Genomic DNA, 22,866 nt, shown 5'->3' on the forward strand with positions numbered 1-22,866 from the left:
ACCAGGGTCTCGGGGCGCCTGTGCAGCTTTGGGCCACACCTCCTTCCCGAGGGACGAACCTGAGGCTCCCTCTCACACCTGCAGTCCCCGATAACTCCACGCTGCTTCTGGCCCTCACACCTTCACCTCTGCTGCCCTGCCGGCAGTGTCCTCCCCTGCAGCTCCTCCCGCCCCCGAGCCCAAGTCCCAGCCCCGGTGTCCCCTCCCTGCCCCTGCCCCCTGACCGCTCAGCAAGTGTGTGTTGGGTTGGGTGAATCCAAAACATTAAGAGAAGAAGAGGCCGTAGGATCACTGGTTCTCATGCCCACCTGAGCACACGGGGGCAGGGCTGGGATGGGCCCAGGAACCCGCATCTTCGCCAGCTCCCAGGTGGATCTTGGGAAGGGGGGAGCCTCTGGGTGCTTCCAGGAACAGCAGGAGATGAGCTGGTCTCGTCCAATTCTCTCATGTTAGTGACCGATGAGCAGGGCATGGAGGAGGCAGGGATGTGCCCTGGATCACACAGGGGCCCTGTCCACTGTGGCCAGGCCACCCTCCCCAGCCTCCCCTCGTTCCCATCCCCCCCTCACTGACCTCCTCCTGCTTCCCACCACCTCCAGCTGCACCCTGCACCCTTCCCAGCTCCCACCATCTGCACACCTGGCATCTGGCCTTTCCCGGGGCCTTGCCAAGACAGAGCCTACACTGGACTGGCTCCCTCCACACACCCTCCACCACAGCTGTCCCTGCCCCTTTGAGAGTCTGCTCCCTCCACCTAGGAACCCCTCTCAAACGTCACCTCCTCCAAGAAGTCCTCCCCTGGAGCATGCACACCACCCCCAAGCAGATGTGGGCTCTCCCTCCCTAAGATCCTGGGTGCTTTAGCTCAGTCCTGGGACCAGTCAGTTCTCCCCTCGCTCTGTAGGATGCAGCCGAGACCTTGAACAGCGAGAGGTCTGTGGGCGGCTGCTGGCCGGCCCCGGGCTGGGCACCGGTGCCCAATAACGATGTGGGTGGCCCTGGACAGCACTGTGCTCAGTGCTTAGCGGGCATAATCGCATTTACTTCTGCTGTCGGGGCTCTTCACTCCTTTTCATGGACGAGAAAACTGAGGCCCCAAGGCAATGGGGGGGTGGAGCTGGGATGAGAACCCGGGACCATCCGTGTCTCCGGACAGGACTGGAGCAGAGGTGGAGAGGGGCCCTTGAGACGCGAGGGGAAGCCTCTGGGGCTCCCAGGAGAGGTTTCCTGAGAAGCGGGCGCAGGGATCAGCGTGCCTTGTCTTCCTCTGGACAGTCAGGATGCGATGCCCGGACCCCGAGGCAGCAGCCTCATGGGAGGTGGGGGGCAGCCGGCCTGGGGGCAGACCCTCTCCCTAAGGCTTGGCCGAGTCCCTGATCAACCACTCCTGGGTCGCCCCTCTGGGCTGGCTGTTGGGGAAACAGCAGGTTCCCTTAACTGTCCAGGTGGCTTTGCACTGGGGCTTCTGACCCTCACAGCTGGAGTTTCTCAGCTGCTCCGCGTCCCAGTGACACCGACACCCTCATCGCTGGTCCCGGCTTCATCTGGCCCCAGCCCTGGCTGGAGCCTGGGCACCGTCCCCGCGAGGGGCCCCGAGGACAAGCTGGGGAGTCAGCCTGCGGTGTTTCCCAGGAAGGCGAGGCCCAGCGGGCGACCTCGGACACAGGCGGCTGAGAGCTTTAGGGACTTGGACCGGCTGCGGGCGCGGTGTGGTCCTCGGGTGGCGTCTCCTCTGTGGCCCACGTGGATCCCGCAGTGCACCAGGCTTGGCAGACGTTTTCCGTGAAGAGCCAGTCACACACAGGCCCTGTGGGCCTCATACAGCCGCTGCTGCAAATTCTTTTGTCTTTCTTCTAACCCTTTAAAATGTCCAAATGTCCAATCACTCTTACTAACCACTCCTACTCACCCTCTTACTCACAGGCGCGCAAAGCGGGCCAGACTCGCTCACCTGGAAACCCTCCTGGAACTGGTCGGCCACGCTCAGCAGGTCAGCCTCTGGGACGGCAGGGTGTTTCCCCCCCAGACACCCCAGACGTTCCCAACATGGTGTCCAGCTGGGACGAGGACAGAGACGAGGTGGCAAAGAGATACCTGCCGTGGACTGTGGCCTCGGATGGACTTGGACTCGAATCCCTGCTTTGCCTCAGTGTCCTCATCTGTGCAATGGGATGATGCCAGCACCGGCCTCAGGGCAGCCGTGAGGACTGAACACCCTGGGGCCTCCTCGGTGAGGCTGCGTGCCCTGAGGTGCCTGATGCCCAGGAGCCTGACACTCCCTACCTCTGTGGGTCTCAGTTTCCCCCAAGTGGCTAATGCACAGCTCTCTATGCACCCTCCACCCGCAGGACCCCTCCCCGCCTCCAGGATTTGAAGTGAGAACATCCCTGCACACATGTCCTGTCCTGAGAGCTGTCCCAGCTGGGAGCTGCCCAGAGCACACACGCAGCACTGAGGGAGCCTGGCGGGGGCCGGGCCCCACCTGCCCATCGGTTCACCGCTGCCTCGGCGTCACTGGCAGAGAGAACACCACAGCCCAGGCCCCAGGCCCTACGAGGCCCTCCGGAGGTGCTGGGGACACCATGGGGAGGGGGACGAGCTCTCCTCTGCCCACTGCCTCCCCTCAGGTTCCCTGTGCCACTCTGACCACAGCCAGCCCCACCTGGGGGGCAGGGTACGGGGGAGGGGACTGGGCACCTCCTGGCAGGACCCGAAAGGCTCGTCAGAAGCCTCCGTTCCCACATCAGGGAGGCGCGTCTCAGGACCCACACCCGTTAGGCACCCACGTCGAGCGGGGCACTGTGGGAGCATGGCCACCCTTAGCCTGTGAGGCAGCCCCGCTCACCGCCTTTCCTGGGGGCTCCCCCAAGGTGCCAGGGGAAGCAGCTCACCAAGGCCCCAGCATGGATGAGGCAGCGTTAGAACCAGGACCTCAGGCTCAAAGCCCTTGATTCGCCCCTGCTGCCCAGCACCACCCCCGTGCGGCATCCGCCTGGATGCCTCCAGCGACAGAAGGCTCACGACCTCCAAACAGCTCTTGTCACTGCAGGAGCTCTGCGTCAGCTGCCTTTTCCTCAGATGGAGCCCAAACCACTTCCGGGAAAGCCCCTCTGGGGTGAGTCACTCATCCCCTCCCGCTCACGTTTCCGTGGCCGCCTCTGTGCCAGGTGCTGCGCAAGCACTTTGGTTACCCGACGAGGCATGTTCCTCTCGCGCACGGACGAGCTTCTTCACTAGTCCCCATGCCCCCTCCCCTCACTCCAGGCCTGTTGACCGTGGTCCCCAAACACGCCAGCCTCTCCCCAACTTCCAGGAGCACCTGCTGCTCCCTGGGCCCCCACAGGGGGACGTGCACGTGGGTCCGGCCTCTCCCACAGATGTGGAGAGGCTTCCACAGTCAGGGCCAGTTTGCTTAAATGTGTGTGTTCAACGACCACCTGAGCGAGGGCTGCGGAGTTAGCAAATGGAAAGCTCAGGGTGTCCTGCACCATGAAGAGAAGCAGCCCGCACTGCCAGTTCCCGTAGCCCCTGAAGGTCAGGGGCGCATGGACAGTGGCCAGAGACCAGCGTGGACCAGGAGAGTGGGCAGAGATGCTGGGCCTGTACCAGATGCTGCCAACTCCACCTGCCACTTTCTCTCCCAAAAGAGCGCCGCCCCCCCCCCCACGCCTATCCCTGTTCCCCCCCTTTCCTCTCATCAGTATCAGCCATGACCTGGAAATTCACAGGCTCAGGGGACAGGCCTGGAGGGCCCCAAGCCTCTGTGCCCGGAGCCTGTTGGCCTGGGATATGGAATATGCGAGTTGGGGACCCTGCAAGTCCTTCCTTCTCTCTGCACTGCACTGTCCCAGCCCTAGAACAATGGGGTCGGAGTGTACCCAAAGCTCAGAAATCAGCAAAGGGCATGGGTGGGGCATTGGCTGCTGCAGCCCCGGGGTCCTCGGCAGACTCATCCCAGGCTGAGCCTTAGTGCTCTGGAGGGGGGGCGGGGGGTGAGGTCCCCACACCCTGAGCTGCAGGAGCCAGGTCTGCACTTGGACACGCCTTGCAGCCGCTCCAGGCTTGTCCGGGAGCCAAGGGGGCGAGTTGGCAGCACACAAGCCTGGGCCAGGCTCCGAGATGGGACAAGAGACAAGGATGGGCAGGAGAGGGAGTAGCCCCCAGGGTGGGGACCATGGAGCAGCAGAGACAGAAATAACCGCAGGGAACAAACAAGCATCACCATGCAACGGACTCCATGTGAGTGCAGCAAGCATGTGCCTGGGCCATGTGTGTATGTGCACAGGAGTGGGGGGGCGTGCACGGGCCGCAGATGAATGCCTGTCCTGACAGCGGGAGGTGAGGCGAGGCGACTCCTCCCCTCAGCCACTCTGTGGTTCCTCTCCACGGGAACAGGTCCACACTGGCCACTGGAGCCACAGCGGACGGCCCAGGCCATGCCCAATTCTAGGATGTTCTCCCATGTTAGCTCACTCACTCCCACCCTCACAGGCAGGTGGGGAGACTTGCCCTCGGCCCACAGCAGCGCTGGGCCCCTCCAGAGCCTGGCGCATCCCCAGCACCACAATGCCCGCATCTGGTGGCCAACACAGGACTAAGTCAGCTCACGTGATGGGTCTGCTTAGTCTGGGACAGGCACGCTTTCTGCCTTTGCCCCTCATGGGAATCTCAGCTCCACAGGACAGACTGTGGATGCCCCGCTGTGCACTCACTGAAGACTCGAGTGGGGTGGTGAGTGGAGCTGTGCCGAGTCCCACGCCCACCTCAGTGCCCGGCTCCCGGCAGGCAGGTCCCTTCCTCTGGGGCCCTTTCCTCATCTGAAGGTGGGAACACCACCACCTAACTTCAGGGTCGATGCGAGAAATAAGCGTAAAGAAGCCAGCGCAGACCCTGGTGTCATAGCAAACGAAACTGGGGGTGAGGGGCCTCCTGGGGCCTCCTGATAGAGACTGAACTCAGAAGCTGGCGCCAGGAGAGACCGAGAAAGGCGAGGCACACGAGGCTTCAGCGTTCCAGGGGGAAGGCGGTGGCATCTCTGCGCCAGCCTTCCAGCTGAATGCAGACTGGGGGGCTTAAACACTGCAGCCATCAATCAGCAGGCACAGTTCAGTCTGGTACCCTCTCAACTCCCCGCTGGGGGCGCCTGTTGAGAAAGACAGGAACCCAAGAAGGGATTAGACGGCTCAGGACAGAAGGGACTGAGTTTTGCCTGGTGTCCTTCAGGGCGGCTATGCCAGCCCTGGGCTCAGAGTCCCCCCTGCCTGCACGTCTGTCAGGGACGGCAGCACTGGGAAGCTGGGACAGTGAAAACACGAGGCTTGATGACTTGGGTTGGGGCCAAATTTCTCTGAGGACTTTGCAAGAAATGAAGGACAGAGGAAAAAAAAGAAGTGAACGCCTTGCATGAGCACCAGGCCACAGTTAAGCTCCCAAAGGCGCCACGTCAACACCAGTGCCCCTAAGTGTCCCTTCGAACACAGCTCAGCCTATAATGGTGCCACACGGACAGCAAGCCGGCACCCGGTAAGCAGGTGTAACGCTGCTCACCCCGCACCTTCCCCGCGCCCTTCGCCGTCCCAGAAGCTGCCAGTTTATTCACTACCAGGATGTTATATAACAGCCACTCCGCTACGTGTACCTGCAATGGCCCCTCAGAGACCCTCAGACGAGGGGCCCGCAAGAGGGCATCAGCTTGCTGTATTCGGGGTATGAAGTCAGGGTCCCTGAGACCAAATCCTTCATCCGCCTCCTCCAGACACGTCTGGACCTCACGGAGACATGGAGCTTTGGTAAAGGAAAGAGTCAGAATCTTGTAGACTGAAAGTGAATTCATTAAGGGTAAGAGCAGCCACTTTTTTACTACATAGCAGGCAGATAATCTCATGTAAGCCCGGCAACCACCCTACCCCGTGGACACTTCCCACGTACAGGCACGGAGACTGCACACAGGAGGCGATGGAGCAGAACGAAGTGAGCACCTGGCACGGCTTGGGCGATGCTGCGCCCTTTTCAGCCAAGTCCGTCCCTCAGAAGCCCATCGCCCCAGCAATGCCAGCGCCAATGCCAACGTGCACTTGTGCACACAATCACACACGCTCGTCTGCCAGGGCTGCCAGCGGGGCTCTTGCAACAAACGCCTTTCGTCTCTCTGGGTGGGCCCCAAGCACGGCACTCACGCCTGTCTGTGGCGACTTCGTCAGAGGCTCTGGGAAGAGGCCTGAGGTCCTGGCTGTGGAAATCTCCGAAATGGGCCCGGAGGAACCTCCTGTCCCACATGGTCTGGCCTGAGGATGGAGCCACATACACTGTCCCTCGGAGGAGCGGCGGCAGAGCAGTCACGGAGGTGAGGAGACGGCACTGGTGAGCTCTTCCTCCCGGGGCCATCGGGGTCAGCCTCGCTGCTTCACTAGAGGAACGCTGCCCAGGAGCTGGGGAGGCAGGTCCTGAGGCCCCAGGGACAGGAGCCACAGTGCTTGAGGACACGGCGTCAGAGGCACAAACATGCCACCCTGGCAGCCCGGTGGGCAGCCCCTGGCAAGCGACACTGGCTCTTTCCTGAAGGGCTGTCAGAGAGGCTAGAAATAACCGCACACACTGGGCCCGGCAGAGGGAAGTGCAGAAAAGCGCAGCTGCTCATGGTTCTGACTCTAAGTCTACCCCAGGCCCTCTCCTAAGCTGCGACCCCGAAGAGAAGTCGCCCAAGGATCCCCGATTTGCCGCGGGCAGGAGAGTGTCGATGCGCTTGTTGCAGAAAGCCTAGTGCCCTACGGGGCCTGCCCTCCGCCGAGGACTAGAAAACCACCGGCTCCATGTGTCTTTGGGTTCCAGCTCTTAAGGCCAAAACATTAAGAAAGGCCAAGGGGTTTGTTTTAGGAAAGATCATATTCATCAAATGCGGTGCCCCGACTTGCTGGCCGGAAACAGACAGGCTCCGTTTGATGCCGACAAGAGGCCCAGAGATGGCGACTCTGCCAGGCCCGTCTTCCTGTACTGACATCGGAAGGGCTGGGCAGCCAAGGAAAGTGTGGCCCGTGACACCAAGGACGGGTTTAAGCAGCAGCCAACACCTTCTTTTTCAATGTGTATTAAGTCATTCGTTTATTTCTCAAGATGTGCACACTCAAGTATTAAGTTGGCCAGGACAACTCATGGCTCCTAGGTATGTACAAGTCCTTCCGTGGCTCGGGTTACAAACAACTTCATAGCTAGTGCACCACACACACAAGATAAAACAGGAAGCCTAAAAACCCCAAGCCACTCCGAGAAAGATGAGGGAGGGAGGAGGGGGGTACTGGTGTAGCGTCCTGTGGGGATCGATGCACAGGAGGGAAGAACACAGAGGGCGGAGGCCAGCCAGCTCAGAGGGTCAGCAGCGGTTCCGGGCCGTCAGGGGACTGAGTTCAACAGGTCCTTCAGGAAGCTCTCTGGGTCGGTGATTTCTGATAGGAGGCCTGGAAACAGAGGCAGAGGCTGTTAGGAGCAGGACTGCATGGCCCCAGCCCATGAGTCATGGCTGCCGCATCCTCGAAGAGAACACACTGTACTCCAACAAGTTCTGACAGCTGCGGCTGGAGGCTCGGCCATGACTGGGGCGAGAGTCACGGCGCCATGTTCTGGAAGAGGAGGCTGTTTGTCTGAGGGTGGCACAGGGGCAGAGGCTGGCCCACCATCTCCCCGGAGCAGTTCTAAGCCCGGTCCGTGGACCACAGTGTAAATGGAAAGGAGGTGTCCACAGCCCTCCCTGCATTCTCAAAAGGACCTGGACTGGGAAAGGTGCACACCACCGCCCTGGAGGGTGGAGGACCCAGAAGGGGCTTTAGCCACCAGCCCCGGGCCTTGAGCAGGCTGCCTATGCTCAGCAGCTCCGTCCCTTCGACTATCACACAGGGATAGTGACGAGTCCTGCTTCATCACTGTGGGGATGACGTCAGGCATGTCTGTGGAAGTGCCAGTGACAGAGGTGCTCCATCAGCATCAGGTCCCCCGCTGCCCCTGCTACTCCCTCCCGGCAGCATGCAAATGGGAATCCTCTCCCCAGCTCTGCGCAATGCAGGGAAGGGTGACACCATCTCATGTTGGTTTTGGAAGGTGTTTCTGTCCTTGCATTCAATAAGGTGTGCCTGATGTTCTGAGATTTTCTACCAGTTTAAACAAAGTAATGAAGTCACACTGTGAAAACAGGACCTCCGAGTGAAGGCCAGAGCCTCCCTGCACTCCCCTGCTTCGGGCCGCGGTGCTGCCACCAGTCCCGGGGCTGATGCAAAGCCCTGAACTGAGCTGACCACCTTCCTTGCCTGGCCCACCCCCTCCTCTTATTCAGACTCTTATATTCACACCGACAGTCTTGGTTTACTAGTACATTCACCAGACCCCTGGGTGACAAACACAGTGCTCGGCCCCGAGGACACAAATACACAGGCTACCTCGTATCTGTAGGGGTCACTTCCTGGGAAGAAAGCAGGGAGAGTGGCTAAGGTAGGAAGTCAAGGCTGGAGGATGCACGTGGGAGCACCTGGTGAAGTTAACAAAGGAACCTCGGGTAGGAGGGCTAGCACGTGACCTCTGATAACGGAGGGCACCTACAAAGGCCATCCCAGTGCACAGCTCCCACCAAGGCCACCCCAAAGGACAAAATGCAGGCCCTAGGCTTTAGGGCAGCGGTTCTCAACCTGTGGGTCGCGAACAATGAAAATACATCCTGCATATCAAGATATTTACATTACGATTCATAACAGTAGCAAAATTACAGTTATGAAGTAGCAATGAAAATAATTTTATGGTTGGGAGTCACCACAACATGAGGAACTGTATTAAAGGGTCGCGGCATTAGGAAGGTTGAGAACCACTGCTTTAGGGGAACTCCATCAGTTGGGGCCGAGCTGGGAGGAAAGAGAAAATCACACAGAGCATCATTCCAAACCCTTGAGAGTTTAGTTCCCAGAGGACAAAGACAAACAGAAAATTATCAGTGGGATCGGGGAAATGTTTCCCCGCTTCTTTACACGTCACAGCATTCCCACAATGAACGTCAGGGGAAAATAACATAAGCTCACGAGAGTCAGGCTGGTGTGGACCCTCTGCTTCGGCCCCGGGAGCCCTACACTGGACAGACAGTGGCAAGGGCTGTAAGGCAACAGCACCCACAGCCCGAGAGGGCACCAAGATCTGTGATCTGAGGTGTATTTCCCCAGGCAGCGGCCCACGTCACCTCCCCCTGTGGTCACCTGATGCTTGGTTATGAAATCCAAGCAACTTTTAATGTATGTGCAATTAAAATACATGTCTATTGTATAAGGAATCTGTACACAGGAAAGACAATGAACTTCATGTTTACTAGCTGAGGGATAAGGACTGTCTGAGGATGTCTCATATGACAAGAGCTCAAAGTGTTGTCCTATTCTTATAGTCACAGATGCTTTTTGCTCTGGTGTTTTGATGATCACCATTTAAGAACCAGAGTTGAACTTTTCTGCATCTCCCCAGGGGCAGCTGTGACATCAGAGGCAGGAGAAAGACAGGGAAGCTCCACGGTCTTTCCCTGAACTGTCAGGAAAAGCCAGGAATCACAAGGAGGCTCTACCAATTTAGAGCGATGCCCCACTGTAGACATAGTTAATCTCCAGCGCCTCTGTTACCCCCTCTGCAAAGTGGGGATGACCACAGGCCTACCTCACCCAGGGCTGCCTTGCAGACAGGGATATGCAGTGGGCAGCCCAGTGCAGAGCTGCTGCTCTCATTATCAGTGCTTCCAGATCTTCTGGTGGCCGACAGGAAGTTCTCACCTGTGTTATCTGACATGTGAAGATATAAGCTATGGCCAGCCCCACTAAGACAAACCGGTTTTGCTGCAGAAGATCTTTGAGAGACAGAACCTGGACACTGACCAGCCACGTCGAGGAACTCCAAGAAGGTCTCCACTGGCATGAACTCCTCCTGGAAGCAGATAGGCATGTCGTTGTGGCGGATGTATTCCGCCAGGGAGCAGGACCATTCCGCCAGGGAGCAGGACCAGCCTCCCTCCGTGTTGCTGGTAGGCACCTTCTACAAGATGAGGGGGGATGACTTCATGCCTCGAGTCAGGCAGCCACGTCAGCCCGTGAAAGGAGAGCCCTCCTGTGTACATCAGTTTTCCCTGGAGGATGTGTTTTGCTGCCAGGAACAGTAAACTTCACTCCACTCCTCTCACAGCCCCTTTGTTACGCTGGGTCACTTGAACCTACAAGCTACAACAAGCGACTGCCTTCTCTCCTCCCCACACGTCACACCTGCATTTCCCAAAGAAAAGGGACTCGTCAAGATGCCTTAATTGAGCTGTTTCGTTCAGATTATGAAAGGAGCCACCCAAACCCTGATTCCTTCCAGGCACAGAGGAGTGTAAGCTGGGCTGGAAGAAGTCATACTGAACAGGGCAACGGAGTTATCGAAACTGGGGGGACAAGAGCACACAAAGGTGACTTGGGAGGAAGATTTTCCTGCAGAAGCAGGTCTACAGCAGGCCCCAGACCAGGTGGTGGAGGGAGCACAGACACGCAAGGGTCTAGGCTGGTGTAAATCCCTCCCACAGTGGGTGCGCTGGTTTCTTGGGAGAGGCCGGTGCAGGAGCAGCCACCTGTCGGCTGAGGCAGGGTCAGAGCCAGCAACACATCAACTGACACCCTGGCAGACACTCAGACACTGCTGAGCCTCCAATGGCATCCTTACCTTAAACATGTTGTAAATGAGATCGACGAGGGCCCAGAAGAGAAGGGAGGAGCGATAGGCAGAGTAGTCCTTCACTGTCTTGTCCGTCAGCCTGGAAAGAACATCCCACTGCATGTCATGCAGGCCCTGGAAGGGTCCTCACAGGACAGGGCAGAGCAGGGGGGAGCAAGGCGAGAGTCACAGTAATCTGGGGGTCACTCAGTTCTAGCCACGGTCTGTCTCAGTGGGCAAGACCTTCTGAAGCCAGTGGTTTATTTACTACAAAAACGTTCCCTGAAATAGTCAGCTTTAGCACGGACTGTCTTCCAAATCAGGGTAAATCAGAAGAAAGGGAGACACAGTTGTGACATGACAACCGAAAGGCGACTGCCTGAAGGAGAGGCCAAGGACTCACATGTTGCTATGTGCAACCCCATGAGCTCCAGCCTTGATGGGACGCAGATGAGGTAGGAAACAAGGCCCTCCTCAGTCTAGAACTGTTAGTCAGCAGACCTAAAGCCACCACACACAGCAATTTGTCAACACGTGCTGTGTTGAAAGCGGCGAGCTGGTGGAAAAGTGGCGATGAGCAATGGTAACATCCAGGATGGAGGACACAACCGCCCAACACCTCCCAATGCCGGGATAATCCTGAGCGAGCTGCTCGCCACACCTTAGTTTCTACCCAGTATCGCCTGCCCCTACTTAATCCCATGATGCAGCAGAGGATTAAGGACCAGCCTGTCCCTCAGAACATGGGGCTAAGTGCGACCACGTCCACTGCCTCCTCGGCAGGCACTGCCGGTGAGGAATGGTTACACCAGGTGCAGCCACTGTGAAACACGGAAAGACTAGACTCCTCTCTGCAGAGGGAGTGACGTATCGGGGCTAGAATTGGTTTCCAGCACCCAAATCTACAAGAGGTATTGTCTGCAAACTGGTTTCACGTCTGTAGTAAGTAAAGGGTAGTTGAACCCTTGTGATGGGGATGCTCTATACCTCAGAACACGATGTACAGAGCCCATAACTAAAGGGACTAGAATTCAGTATTAGAGTGTGTGTGTGTGTGTGTGTGTGTGTGTGTGTGTAAGAATCATAAAAGTCAGACAAGCATAGATGTTACTTATCATAGAAGCTAAAACTATACCATATGGGCCTCAGGTAAAGGGACAGTATCCCATGAGACAGGCCATCACACTTAAGAGTCGAAAAATATAAATTCTTTAAAAGTAAAATAATAAAAGGAGAATTCCATTTGCTGAAATATGCTTCCTGAACCTTCCCTCCACCCGATGCACTTTCTCCCTTGCCTGCCAGCTTGAGGATGCCACAGCCTAAAGGGAAAACCACTGTGAGGTGGGCCTGAGGAGGAGGCCGATGACCCATTTCTCTGTAAACAGCATGAAGAGAAAGTCCTAGGCTTAAGCACTTGCAAGTCCCAGGCAGAGGACCTTTCTCTTCGAATGTAAAACATGCAGAAGAGGTCAACCATCTTGTGCAGATGCCTAGAGCCACATTCTTGTGTGTCTGCCACTGCCTCCCACTCCATAATGAACAAAGCCTGCGCCAGTGACACTGCCCCAGCCAGCAAGATGACACCCTCTAAATCCTCCCAGCCGAGGCCTCTCCCCGAGGGTGTCTCAATACTGTGCTAATGCCCAGCTCCTCCTCCAGTCTGTTTCAGGAGCACCCCGCTCACGCCCCCACATCACACCAAGTCTGGTCCTTCTCTGTGACTGTTTTGCCTTGGTAAGCAGGAATCTTGAATAACCCTGCCCAACTTAATTATTTAAGGCCGATTAGTAAAGGTGACTAAACTGCTATAGAGAAAATGGCAACTCCTGAGTAGAGCTCGCACTGGATTGCCTAATTAAGCTGTGACCAAATCGGCTTTTCCTTAACCGCCTGGGACAGTAATGAATTCCAGTTTCCTAATTGAAAGCAAAACAGCTCCTATGGGCTCAGATTTCACACCTGCCATTGAGAGCTTGTGCCCAGTAAATGCCACTTTATGTGCTAGGGAAGCAGGCCAGCCTGGCTTATCAACAACTTGGTATCCGCCAGATCTGACTTGTGATTCTGGCGGCTAGTTAACTATGAATGCTTCGGTCTCCCGGGGAACACTGGAAGTGATATGCCTGGAATGGGGGCAGGGGTTAGATAGGAATCTAACAAGACTCGCCCCTTCTGCTCCACAACAAGAAGCTGATGCTGGCCTGACTCAACAGAGCTCCAACTCAGCCTCCCTGAGTGCGTGAGCCCTGACTAGCAACCCTTGGTAAATCAGAGCTGATGGAAGTAAAGATACCAAGTGTGCCAATTCAGGCACCCGGCTGTTTCCACTTGGCCTGTCACTGTCAGGGGCCTGAAGGTCCCCCTCGGCCTACAAATGTGGAAATGTTCCCTCGGATCCAGCAAAAGCAAACTGCCAAAGACAGACCGCCCAGAAGGGAAGATTTTCCTCCAGTGGCAGAAGCAAGCTGACACACTCGCCCCTACTCTGCAGCACAGGCCAGGCAGAGACTGCACAAGCCACTGAGAGCCAAGAGTGGTGCCCACGGAGTCCACTGAGAGTGGGGCAATCCATGTGGGCATCTCAAGGGCTTCCTTGGAAATGTTCCTCTCAGGACACCTCCCATGTAACCCAAATCACAGCACAAGGTCATGAAAACAAAGACCACTTCCTGCTTTGGGAGGTGCCCACATTAACAGGAGGGAAAGAGGAGCTGTGGAACGTGGCAAGGTCAGGACAGGAACGCGACCAAGGAGGGAGATGACGAGCTTTTAATGATCAGAAAAGAAACTCCCCAACTGCAGCCATGCGGAGGCTTTCCTAGTTTATGCCAGACCAGCCGCCTGGGAAGCCTGTCACCTGTCTGAGCCCCGGAGGCCCGAATTCTCCTCCTCATCCCGTGCCTGGCTGGCTTCCTCTAGAAATTTTGCACAGAGATATGCCTGGCTCTGCCTCTTTAGTGGCTGAACACCAGACCCAAGGTGGGCAGGCACCTGCCAGCCATCGGGCCTAGACTTGGGGTCATAGACGGAGAGGGGTCAGGACCAATGACTGAGTCAAATGAGCATGCCTTCCCTTAGCGCACACACATTGCCTGGCAGTCTTCACTCACTGGGACTATACCATCCAGGCAACAGGGCAGGGAGCGGCTCCCTGAAGCAGGTACTAACCTGGTGGCTCCTCCTGGAGCCACTGCCCGGGCGTGAGAGGTCACCAGCAGCCTCCGCAGGATTTCCACACGCATGGCTCTCCACCTCTCGGGGGGCAGGATGTGGAGGGCCAGGACTGTGAAATAGTGGGGCCCGTCCACTTCAAAGGCACTCTCCACCCACTTCTCCTTGGGCTGCTCCAGAAAGCCCTGGAGGTTCTTCTCCTCTCGGGAAGTTGCTCGGGTTCTAGAACAAAAGAGCACGATGAAACCAAGGCGGGTGCCAGGGACCAGCAGCAACAGGGGAGGAGGGTGTGTTCAATTTCTCCTCTTCTCTTGGGTGTCCTGAACGCTTGGATCACAGGCCACACACACCCCTGTCCCCTCTCCCCTCTCCAAGTGCTGCTGCTTCCCTTCCAAGCCCCTCTTGGTAGCATCTTCCTTGGCCCCTCCCCACCCCCAGCTCAGGTCTGACATAAATCCAAACAACTGCTGGCTTGAGCGCCCGGCGGGTCAGGTCGAGCACCTTCACAAACAGTCCACCACCAGTGACCTCAGAACCCTGGAAGGTAACAGCACCTTGTTACCATGGTGATTTGCCCAAGGTCACCAAGCAGTAGGTGATGGAGCCAATGTGAATCCTGAATCTCTGGCTCTGAGCTCGCCTTTTGCACTCCCTGACGCAGCGTGGTCTTATTACAGCCACGTTGTTCACACTCCATCTGCACCACTGCTTTCCATGGCTCGCTGTGTTGTTTTCCCTATTGTGTCTGTGCCCTCTCCCCTTCAATAGAACAGCTTCTTCCAGGCAAGCGCCACTTCTTGTTCCAAATCTTGCCTAAGCTGCAAGGACTATGATGATCATGAACTTTAACGCCAGGAACCATTCTAAGAGCTTCATGTGGACACCCTCACAATAACCCTGAAACAGGCACCAGCACTATCCCCGTCTCACTACCGCACAGAGAAAGTATTTTGCCCAAAGTCACACACTGGGGCGTGAAAGAATTGGCTTTGAACCCAGGCCGCCTGGCCCAGAGCCTGCCCAGCATTAGTTAATAACTCTCTCTGCCCTCCAGGACGAAGCCTTGGCAGTGGTCACTGACGCGGCAATGAGAGCACCGGAGCCCCCGATCAGGTGTTTCTGGCTACACGCTCTCCTTCTAACCCAGATGGTGCTCTCAAGCCAGGAGTGCTGATGCCCTGTCCTAATGCCATGAGGTAAACCAAACACAGCACTAGGAGCCACAGAATCACAATTACCAGGTGTGCAGACAGCACGGCCCAACTGGGCTGTGGGAAGCAGGGGCAGTGCGAGCACACCTGCTCTCTGAAGAGTGGCACAGAGGGAACGGTGAGTAGACTCAACCCGATTTCCCTGAACTGGGAATCAGACGCTTCTGCCATTGCAGACCTGCTCAACTCTGCTCTGGATCACAGTGTCACACGCTTGCCTTCATACACAAATGGTCCACCAAAGGCAGTCGCCCCTCACCCGCCCTGTGGCCAAGCCCGTGGCAAGGTGGAGTGACTAGGGAAGCAGTCTGCGGATGAGAGAGTGCCTCTCGGTGAAGCTTCCAGGTCAGCCTGGAACGGACCAAGATAATGGCACAGCCAACTCCCTCGCCACTGACGAAGCTTGAGGAGTTAAAATGTCTAGCATTCAGCGACACCTGAAATCACTAGCTCTGTTCTGCCAGGCAAATGGTGCCGGCTCCCCGCCCTGGGTCAGCTCTCCGCCCCGGGGAACAGTCCACTCTACCTCCTCGCTGCCAACAGAGACATGTCTCTGCAAAGGCCGAGGGCTCTGTCAAAGGCTACCAACACGCAATTAGCGCTCAGGCCTGCAGCAGTTTGGGGATGGGAACATTTGTGCTGTCAGCAATGCAGGTGTTTCTTCTGACAGTCTAAACAGGTTAGCGGGTGATGTAATGCACTGATGGAGACCCACCTGTGCATCTTTTTAACAATGAAACCTGTGGTCTGGAGGTCAGCCATTTAACTCACAAGGAAATAGGAGGGAAGCAGAAGATAACATTGTTGAAGAGAGAAGGCCAGCAAGAACAAGAGACAGATTGTCCTGTTGCCTAAACAGAACTGTAGCTGCCTGTGTGACTGCACACAGCCTGTCAGTTCTCTGCCCAATAGATCTGGGGCCTCAAATTTGAAACCATTTAATAAATCAAACCTAAGAGCTAACGTATATTAAATCTGCTTTTGAAATCTGGGGTGGAATACAAGAATATTATTCTCTACCCGAGTGCTACTTTAAAATTATACTTTCACATATCAACCTAACTACCCCTAATGTACATCTGGATAAAAATACAATCTAATTTTCCCTGGCTACCTTCCTTGTCAGTTGACTTCCCCAGATCATCTTAACACTCCCTCCATTTTCCTCACACTTGCCAGAAGCATTAGTCACTGGAGAGAAAACAGGGGAAGCAAGTCCAGTTTCCATTTATGAAACAGGTTCTTGGCTCTGCCACATCCCCTACATGTGAAACCCTCACCTACAACACCTTGAAGTAACTGTGTGCACCTCCAACCTCCCACCTCCCCATCCAAGAGAAGAGAGTGTTGTAAGGAAAAGTAGAGGCTACCATTTAATAAATATGGAAGTAGAAGTTTTGATGGTCTGGCTTCTCCGTTTCTGTCCTCTCTGAGCTGAAGGTCGGGCCCTTGGCTGCCCACAGTGGGAGATGGCTCAGTTTTAGAAGGGAATCACCTAAAAGCTGTGGATGAATATTTCTACTTCAGCAAAGGCTGCCTTAGGTCAGACACTGGCTCTGGAACTAACTAAGGCGAATATGGACACATGGGAGGTGTTGGGTCAGCTGGATGCGAGATACTAACGTGTTCAGGACGTAAAGCACAGTGTGGATGATGTACGGGATCAGGTGGATGTTGCTCTCGCGGCCACCCCCGCCGGTGTCCGCGCTGAACGACTGCTCCATGGCGAAGCGCAGGAACAGCAGCTTGATGTCGTGGATGTTCAGCTGGTACGTGGGCTCCCGCTGGCCTGTGCATTCCTGGAGGTAAGTGTTGTGCCTGAGAGGGAGCAGAACAAGCGCTGAAACAGAAGCAAGTCTCTGGTGGAAATCCCTGCCCTGTTGGCTGCACAGGTTGCACAAATGGACAGCGGGATGAAGGCAAGCACTGAGCCAGCAGGAAGAGGCCGTTTCACTTCTGCTGTGACTAAAAGTGATGCTCTCCAAGCTTTGATGAGAACCCACTGGTTTTGAGGGACCCACTTCTTGAGAGACCACGGTCATAGAACATATTATGGCCACTTCTAGAAGTACATTTTGGAGTAAGAAAGGTAGACCTTATCCCTTCTGACTGACCAGGAAATCTATTCTAAGAATCATGTCCCCAAACTCTAAATAAAGGCTTTTTCTATGTCAATTTACATTATAATCTATTATGCCTTATTAACTATGTGACCTCAAGTAAGTTACTCAACTCTCTATGCCACAATTTCTCATCTGTAGAGTGTGTCTAACAATAGCACATGGTAAGCATTTCAATATTGCCTGTTGTTACTTCCATCATTATTACTACCAGGTACCAGTTTTATATAAATACCTTTTCATCCCTGAGCTTTAAAACCAGGACCTGTGGTGGGCACCACTCCACAAGGCAGCAGTCAGAGGTAAGGGCTTCACAGAAGCTTCAGCTACTCTGCATTTCAGGACAAGGGAGCCCGTGCCACTGAGCTATTAATTTCTATTATTTAACCCTCAGAGGCATATACCGTAGAAGTGAACTCTGGGAAATGTTGGCCTTAGGGACCAAGTCAGGCATTCCAGGTCTGAGGTCCTTAGATCAACAAAGGTGGAGAGTAGTGAATAACTAAAATTCTCCATGGTGCACAGACAGAGGGTGCCGGTATCTCAGCAGAGTGCCCTCTGTTCCGAACAGCCCCTTGCCAGCACGTAAAGAGACAGGGATTCCCAATGAAGGCAACAGGAAATGGTCTCACCACAGGCTGGGCTGAAAGATAACTCCCCCCATCTCCTGGGAATCCCCTTTCCTACCATGAAAATGCTCAACACTCACCTTGCCAAGCAAGTGGCAAAAGCTGATTCAGGGACGTGGGGTCCCCAGACCGGAAGGAGCCCATTGCACTTCGTGTTGGCGTTCTGCAGGGCGGCACTTTCCCACTCTTCCCGGCCTCGAGCCAGCCTGGATGGGAGGAGAGCAGGGATGAGTAGCTGCTGGAATTAACTGGGCAACCAGGCACCTGGGCAAGTGGAGTGGAGAGGGTTTGCTAACACGAAGGAAGTTAGCCCATGCTCCTAACTCCACGCACAGAATTAGCCAAGTGTAACCCTGATATAGCAAATGCAGGCTTCACTGCTTCAGTAAGTAACATTGCTTTCACCAGCCTTGGGCCAAAAGCCATGGGTATTTCCCTGGCAAGAATGGCTCTTCAGCCTGTATGGTTAAAGGTAGAACACCCTACTCCCCAGAGACTAAGGAACAGCATTAAAACTTCAGGGTTGGCAGCTGCCCACACCTGGGAAGTAACAGAGGTCTGGAGCTGAAGCCCAGATGAGGGAAGGGCCCACTGAGGGAGCCGTCCCCAGAGCCAGGGCCTACCTGACGGCTGCCAGGTGGCAATCGTAGTGCACGATGTTGAAGTGGGACACGGTGCTGTAGCCCTGCTGTTTCCGGGGCTTATTCTCCATCTCCTCCAGGGCTACCCGCTTGGTGAAGGTATAAATGCCCAGGACCTTTGTGGGCTGCAAGACAACAGAAAAAGGAGGAGAGGTGAGGAGAAACTCCACGCAGGCTTTGGAAGCAGGTGAAGCAGAGCAGAAGGGACCCGACTACGACAGCCAGCACCCAGGCTCGTGGTTAAGCACTTGACTGGGAGTGAGGGAAGCAACCAAACTAAAGCAGACGCTATGCAGGTGGAAAGACAAAAATGTATGTTTAAACTGCCCTTCTTTTGTTTTTGTTTTATTTATTTTAAAATGAATAAAGTGCCTTCTTGATAAGTCGGTCGCTTTTCAAAAATTATCGGGCAGCTCCAAAGAGCCTGTGTTACAGCAGGACTTAAAGGCCTGTGGTCCAGGGTACTGCCCCTCAATAGCTTGGGTGCTAAGTAGTCAATTGAAGCTAGAGAGAAAGGGGACCCCTTTTAGGCCTTTAGGGGAGCAAACACGTCACTTGCTGCTCTGCTCCTTTCAGGTAAGAATCTAGTTTGGGGGAGCCTGATCTCCCCAGGTGTCCTGAATGGAAACAGCATGGTATGTTTTTAAAAGCCCAGAATTCTGGCTCTGTCCCATGACCTTTGCTCTCAGCCACAAACAGAACTTTTTACAAGTTTAAGGATAAAATTACCTCAAGCTCTGGGCATGGGGCCTAGCAAGGCAGAATCCAGTGAGTGCTTGTTGTGTACGATCATGATGATGATGAGGGCAGTGCCTTCCTGCCTTTAAAGAGTGGCCAAGAAGCAAGCCTTGGCCAGTCTAAGAACAAAAGGCCTGCAGGCGAGGGCCGCCACCAGAGCAAGCGAGCAGGCTGGCCACCAGGCCCAGGCCCAGAGCTGTACCTGGAACTTGTACTTGTACCCCTCCCTGCAGATGCAGCACGTGAGGCCCGGCTCCTCAATCAGCTCTTCCATCTGCTTCAGGAGTGTCGTCTTGGTCACGACCTGGCCCTTTTCATTTGTCTGTTGGGGGAACCCCAGGTGGTATGTCAGAAGGGGATTTACACACACACACACACACACACACACACACACACACACACCCTAACTCGGGGACACTCAAGGACAGGGCTGACCCTCCACATACACTAAAAGGATGGCTGCATCAAAAGGAATCTCTTCAGTTGGCTTCTAATGAGGGTAAAGACCCAGATTCCCTGCTATTCCCTTCCTGCAGGACCACTGAAGCAGAGAAACCATCCGGCTGGAACCCTGGCAAGCCGCCACTTGCCACCAAAACAGCCCCTTCTTTGTGCCAGCAATACCAGCTCTCAGCTGGCAAGGGCTGATGCGTTATGATTCATTTACTGTTCCCATGGGAGTTTTAAAACTGCTGACACTCAGTTTGCTGGCTTGGAGGAGGCTCTCAGAGGCCTACTGCTTCCTCCAAGGCCTCAGGACAGTGAAAACAGCACAGAGCCCTTCGTGTGCACAGACCGGGGTTCAAAGTCCTGCCAACCACTTATTAGTTATGTGCCTTGGCCTATTTACTTCATCTCTCAGCCTCAATTAGTTCATCTGGAAAATGGGTATAATACCACCTTATAGAACCACACAAAGGCTTAAATAAAATCTTACAAGTTGCATAAGCACAGTGCTTGGCAGATAGTAAATCCTTGATAACAATGGCTATCATCACCATTTTGATTGTTTTTATGAACTAAAATCCCTTATAATCTGAGTCTCATCTGGACAGAACAGTCACAGTCACAGCTCTGAGGGTTGGTGGGAAGATTAGCAAGATGAAGGGCCTAGCACACCCTCTTCCTCCGTCCAGCCTTCAGCTTCACCGTGCCCAACCCCAGCTCTGTCCCAAATTACAAATCACTGTGCCACAGCCTCCTCCTCAGCAGGGTGGCAAGAACTGGGGACTCAGGGACTGGCTTTACCGTCATGCCCAGGGTGCCCAGAGCCTTCTGCCTCATCGCCATGGCCATGCGCTTCTTCTCAGCCCGGGTCTCCCTGCGGGCGGCGTCAATCTTCTTGTTGACATCAGGATGCTCCCGCAGTGCCTCCAGCAAGTTCTCTGCCAGGGTCCCAATGCCCTCATCGCTGGACACCTGCTCCAGTTTATGCAGGTTTGTGATGGAGTCAGTTCCAATCAGAACCTGCCAAGAAGGGGCCAGAGAGACACAGGCCTCCAGTTATGTAGACAAGCGTTCTTCCCAGGAGCTTAAAGGTTCAGAAAATCAATGGAATGTACACAACCTCGTGTTATCTGCTCAAGTTTCAATCTGATCCTTTCGTTCTAAACTTTGAGAGATTTGGACAAATGGGGGCGGGTTCGGCTCTGCCAAAGACCTCTGCCCCATCACTATGCTCTTTAGCGTCAGCACCTCTATCTATAAAGCAGGGGGTAATGCCAGGGCTCCTGGGATGATTAAAATGAGACAGCATGCAAAGCATCCAGGCACAGGGAAAGGGGTGCAGGTAAGATTCCCTGGAGAAGCAGCACCTGATGAGTCCTGAGTGGTGAACTCAGTGACTACCAAGCAGAGCAGGCCCTTGAGGTTCAGAGGGATTGTGTTAAGGTCTTCATCTGGGGCCACCAAACTCAGGAGCACAGGAGTTTTCTCAACCTCTGGATACTAGAGGTACAACTACAAGCGGACTGGAGATAAGAAAACACTTAAAATGTATTAACAAGAAGCCCTGTGCTTGAGAAGGTCAGCAATTAATGCGCTATACCACGCTCTGAACTGGGGTCGGAGACCATCAGAACACTGAAGGCTGGTGTCATTTGAAAAAGCTCTCCAGGTGAGCTCACTGAGAACAGCAGCATTTCATTGAACTCTGCACCACCCACATCACAAGTGAATTGATGACAATTACTACATATTCGACGGTAAGTTGAAAACAATGAAGCCAACTTGCAATGTGAAAGCTCAGCACTCAATCAGATCACTCACTAGCTCATAAATCTATTCTCATGGCTTCAAATATGCAGCTCAACAAAATTACAGGGCCTCTTGTGTCTCAAGCTCCTAAACACCAAGCCCATAGTTCAACTGCCTTTGGTGAGGTAGCCCACACTCAACACTCTGGTGTTTACTGTGTGTGAGGCAGTGTTTTAGGTGCTGGGGAAACAAAGACTGTATCCTCCTGAAGCTTACATTCTAGTTAGGAGGACAGACTGTACGTTGAGAATCAAACCTAATGAATTCTGCCCACCTCACTTCAAACCTCCAGTTTAGTAACTAAGTAATTCAGTTTAGTAACTAAGAATAAGCCTGGTTATCAGCAGACCTGTCCTAAGCTCACCTCCTTTATGGAACCACCATTCACCCTGTCACCCAATCCAAAAACTGAGCAGAGTTCTTGATTCATCTAGCTTCTTTTCTCCCCAGGTGCAATCAGCCTCCAACTCCATTCATTCTACCTCCTACATCTCTGCTGAATCCATTCACTGTCCCAAAAAGGTTACATACTGTGTGATTCCATTTATATGACATTCTTGAAATGACAAAACTATAGAAATGGAGAACAGATCAGTGGCTGCCGGGGGTCAGAGGAGTGGGGGTGCAGGAAAGTGGGTGGGGCTATAACAGTGCAACAGGAGGGATCCTTGTGGTGCTGAAACTGTCCTGAATCGTGCACCAAGATCAGCATCCTGGCTATGATATTTATGGCCATTTTTCAAGATGTTACCATTGAGAGAAACTAGATAATGGGTATAGATATGATTTCTCTGTGTGCTTTCTTTTTTAAAAAATATATTTTTTAATGATTTCAGAGAGGAAGAGAGATAGAAACATCAATGATGAGAGAGAATCATGGATCAGCTGCCTCCTGCATGCCCCACATTGGGGATCGAGCCCACAACCCAGGCATGTGACCTGACCAGGAATCTAACCATGACCTCCTGGTTCATAGGTCGATGCTCAAACACTGAGTCACACCAGCCAGGCATCTCTGTATTATTTTTTAACAACTTCATGTCAATTCATAATTATCTTGAAATAAAAAGTTCAATTTTTAAAAACCCCAGCCTGGCCACAAGCCCAGGCCAGTTAGGATTTGTGAGTGATAACAGCTGCCTTGGCCCGTGGGCAGCTCTCAGGAATGAGCTACAGAGGGGAACAGGTGGGCCTCTCTGAGCACAGTTTTCAGCTGCCTGACACAGAGCAGAAAACAGGGTGATATTACTAATGTCCCAGTGACTGCGGCCAGAAAACAAAACTGTTTTACACTTGGGCCAGTCACACTCACAGTCCAACTGCTCAGCTGCCCTGTGAAGCCCCACATAGGAATGAGTTGAATGAGGAAATCACAAATGGAACTTAATCCTTCTCATAGAGAGCT

At 54.3% G+C, this 22,866-nt stretch overlaps 1 protein-coding gene across 5 annotated transcripts in view; it reads right to left on the reverse strand.

The window, feature by feature from the left end:
* Window positions 1-7,071: 7,071 nt before the first annotated feature.
* UBR4 (ubiquitin protein ligase E3 component n-recognin 4) overlaps window positions 7,072-22,866 on the reverse strand; it is a 121,582-nt gene continuing 105,787 nt past the window's right edge. Inside the window, exons 98-106 of one of the 5 annotated variants that reach the window (XM_006093985.3) lie at window positions 20,454-20,672; window positions 19,408-19,527; window positions 18,450-18,592; window positions 17,907-18,032; window positions 16,701-16,895; window positions 13,864-14,088; window positions 10,702-10,792; window positions 9,885-10,041; window positions 7,072-7,451 (exon numbers count right to left, since the gene is read on the reverse strand). In XM_006093985.3, coding sequence (XP_006094047.1) covers window positions 7,387-7,451; window positions 9,885-10,041; window positions 10,702-10,792; window positions 13,864-14,088; window positions 16,701-16,895; window positions 17,907-18,032; window positions 18,450-18,592; window positions 19,408-19,527; window positions 20,454-20,672 — 1,341 coding nt within the window. In that variant the 3' untranslated portion in view covers window positions 7,072-7,386. The other 4 variants (XR_002830557.1, XM_023758313.1, XM_023758314.1 and 1 more) reach the window with 4 other exon arrangements.

Source organism: Myotis lucifugus, unplaced genomic scaffold, assembly GCF_000147115.1.
Source record: "Myotis lucifugus unplaced genomic scaffold, Myoluc2.0 scaffold_128, whole genome shotgun sequence".
In the NCBI taxonomy this organism is placed as follows: Eukaryota; Metazoa; Chordata; class Mammalia; order Chiroptera; family Vespertilionidae; genus Myotis; species Myotis lucifugus.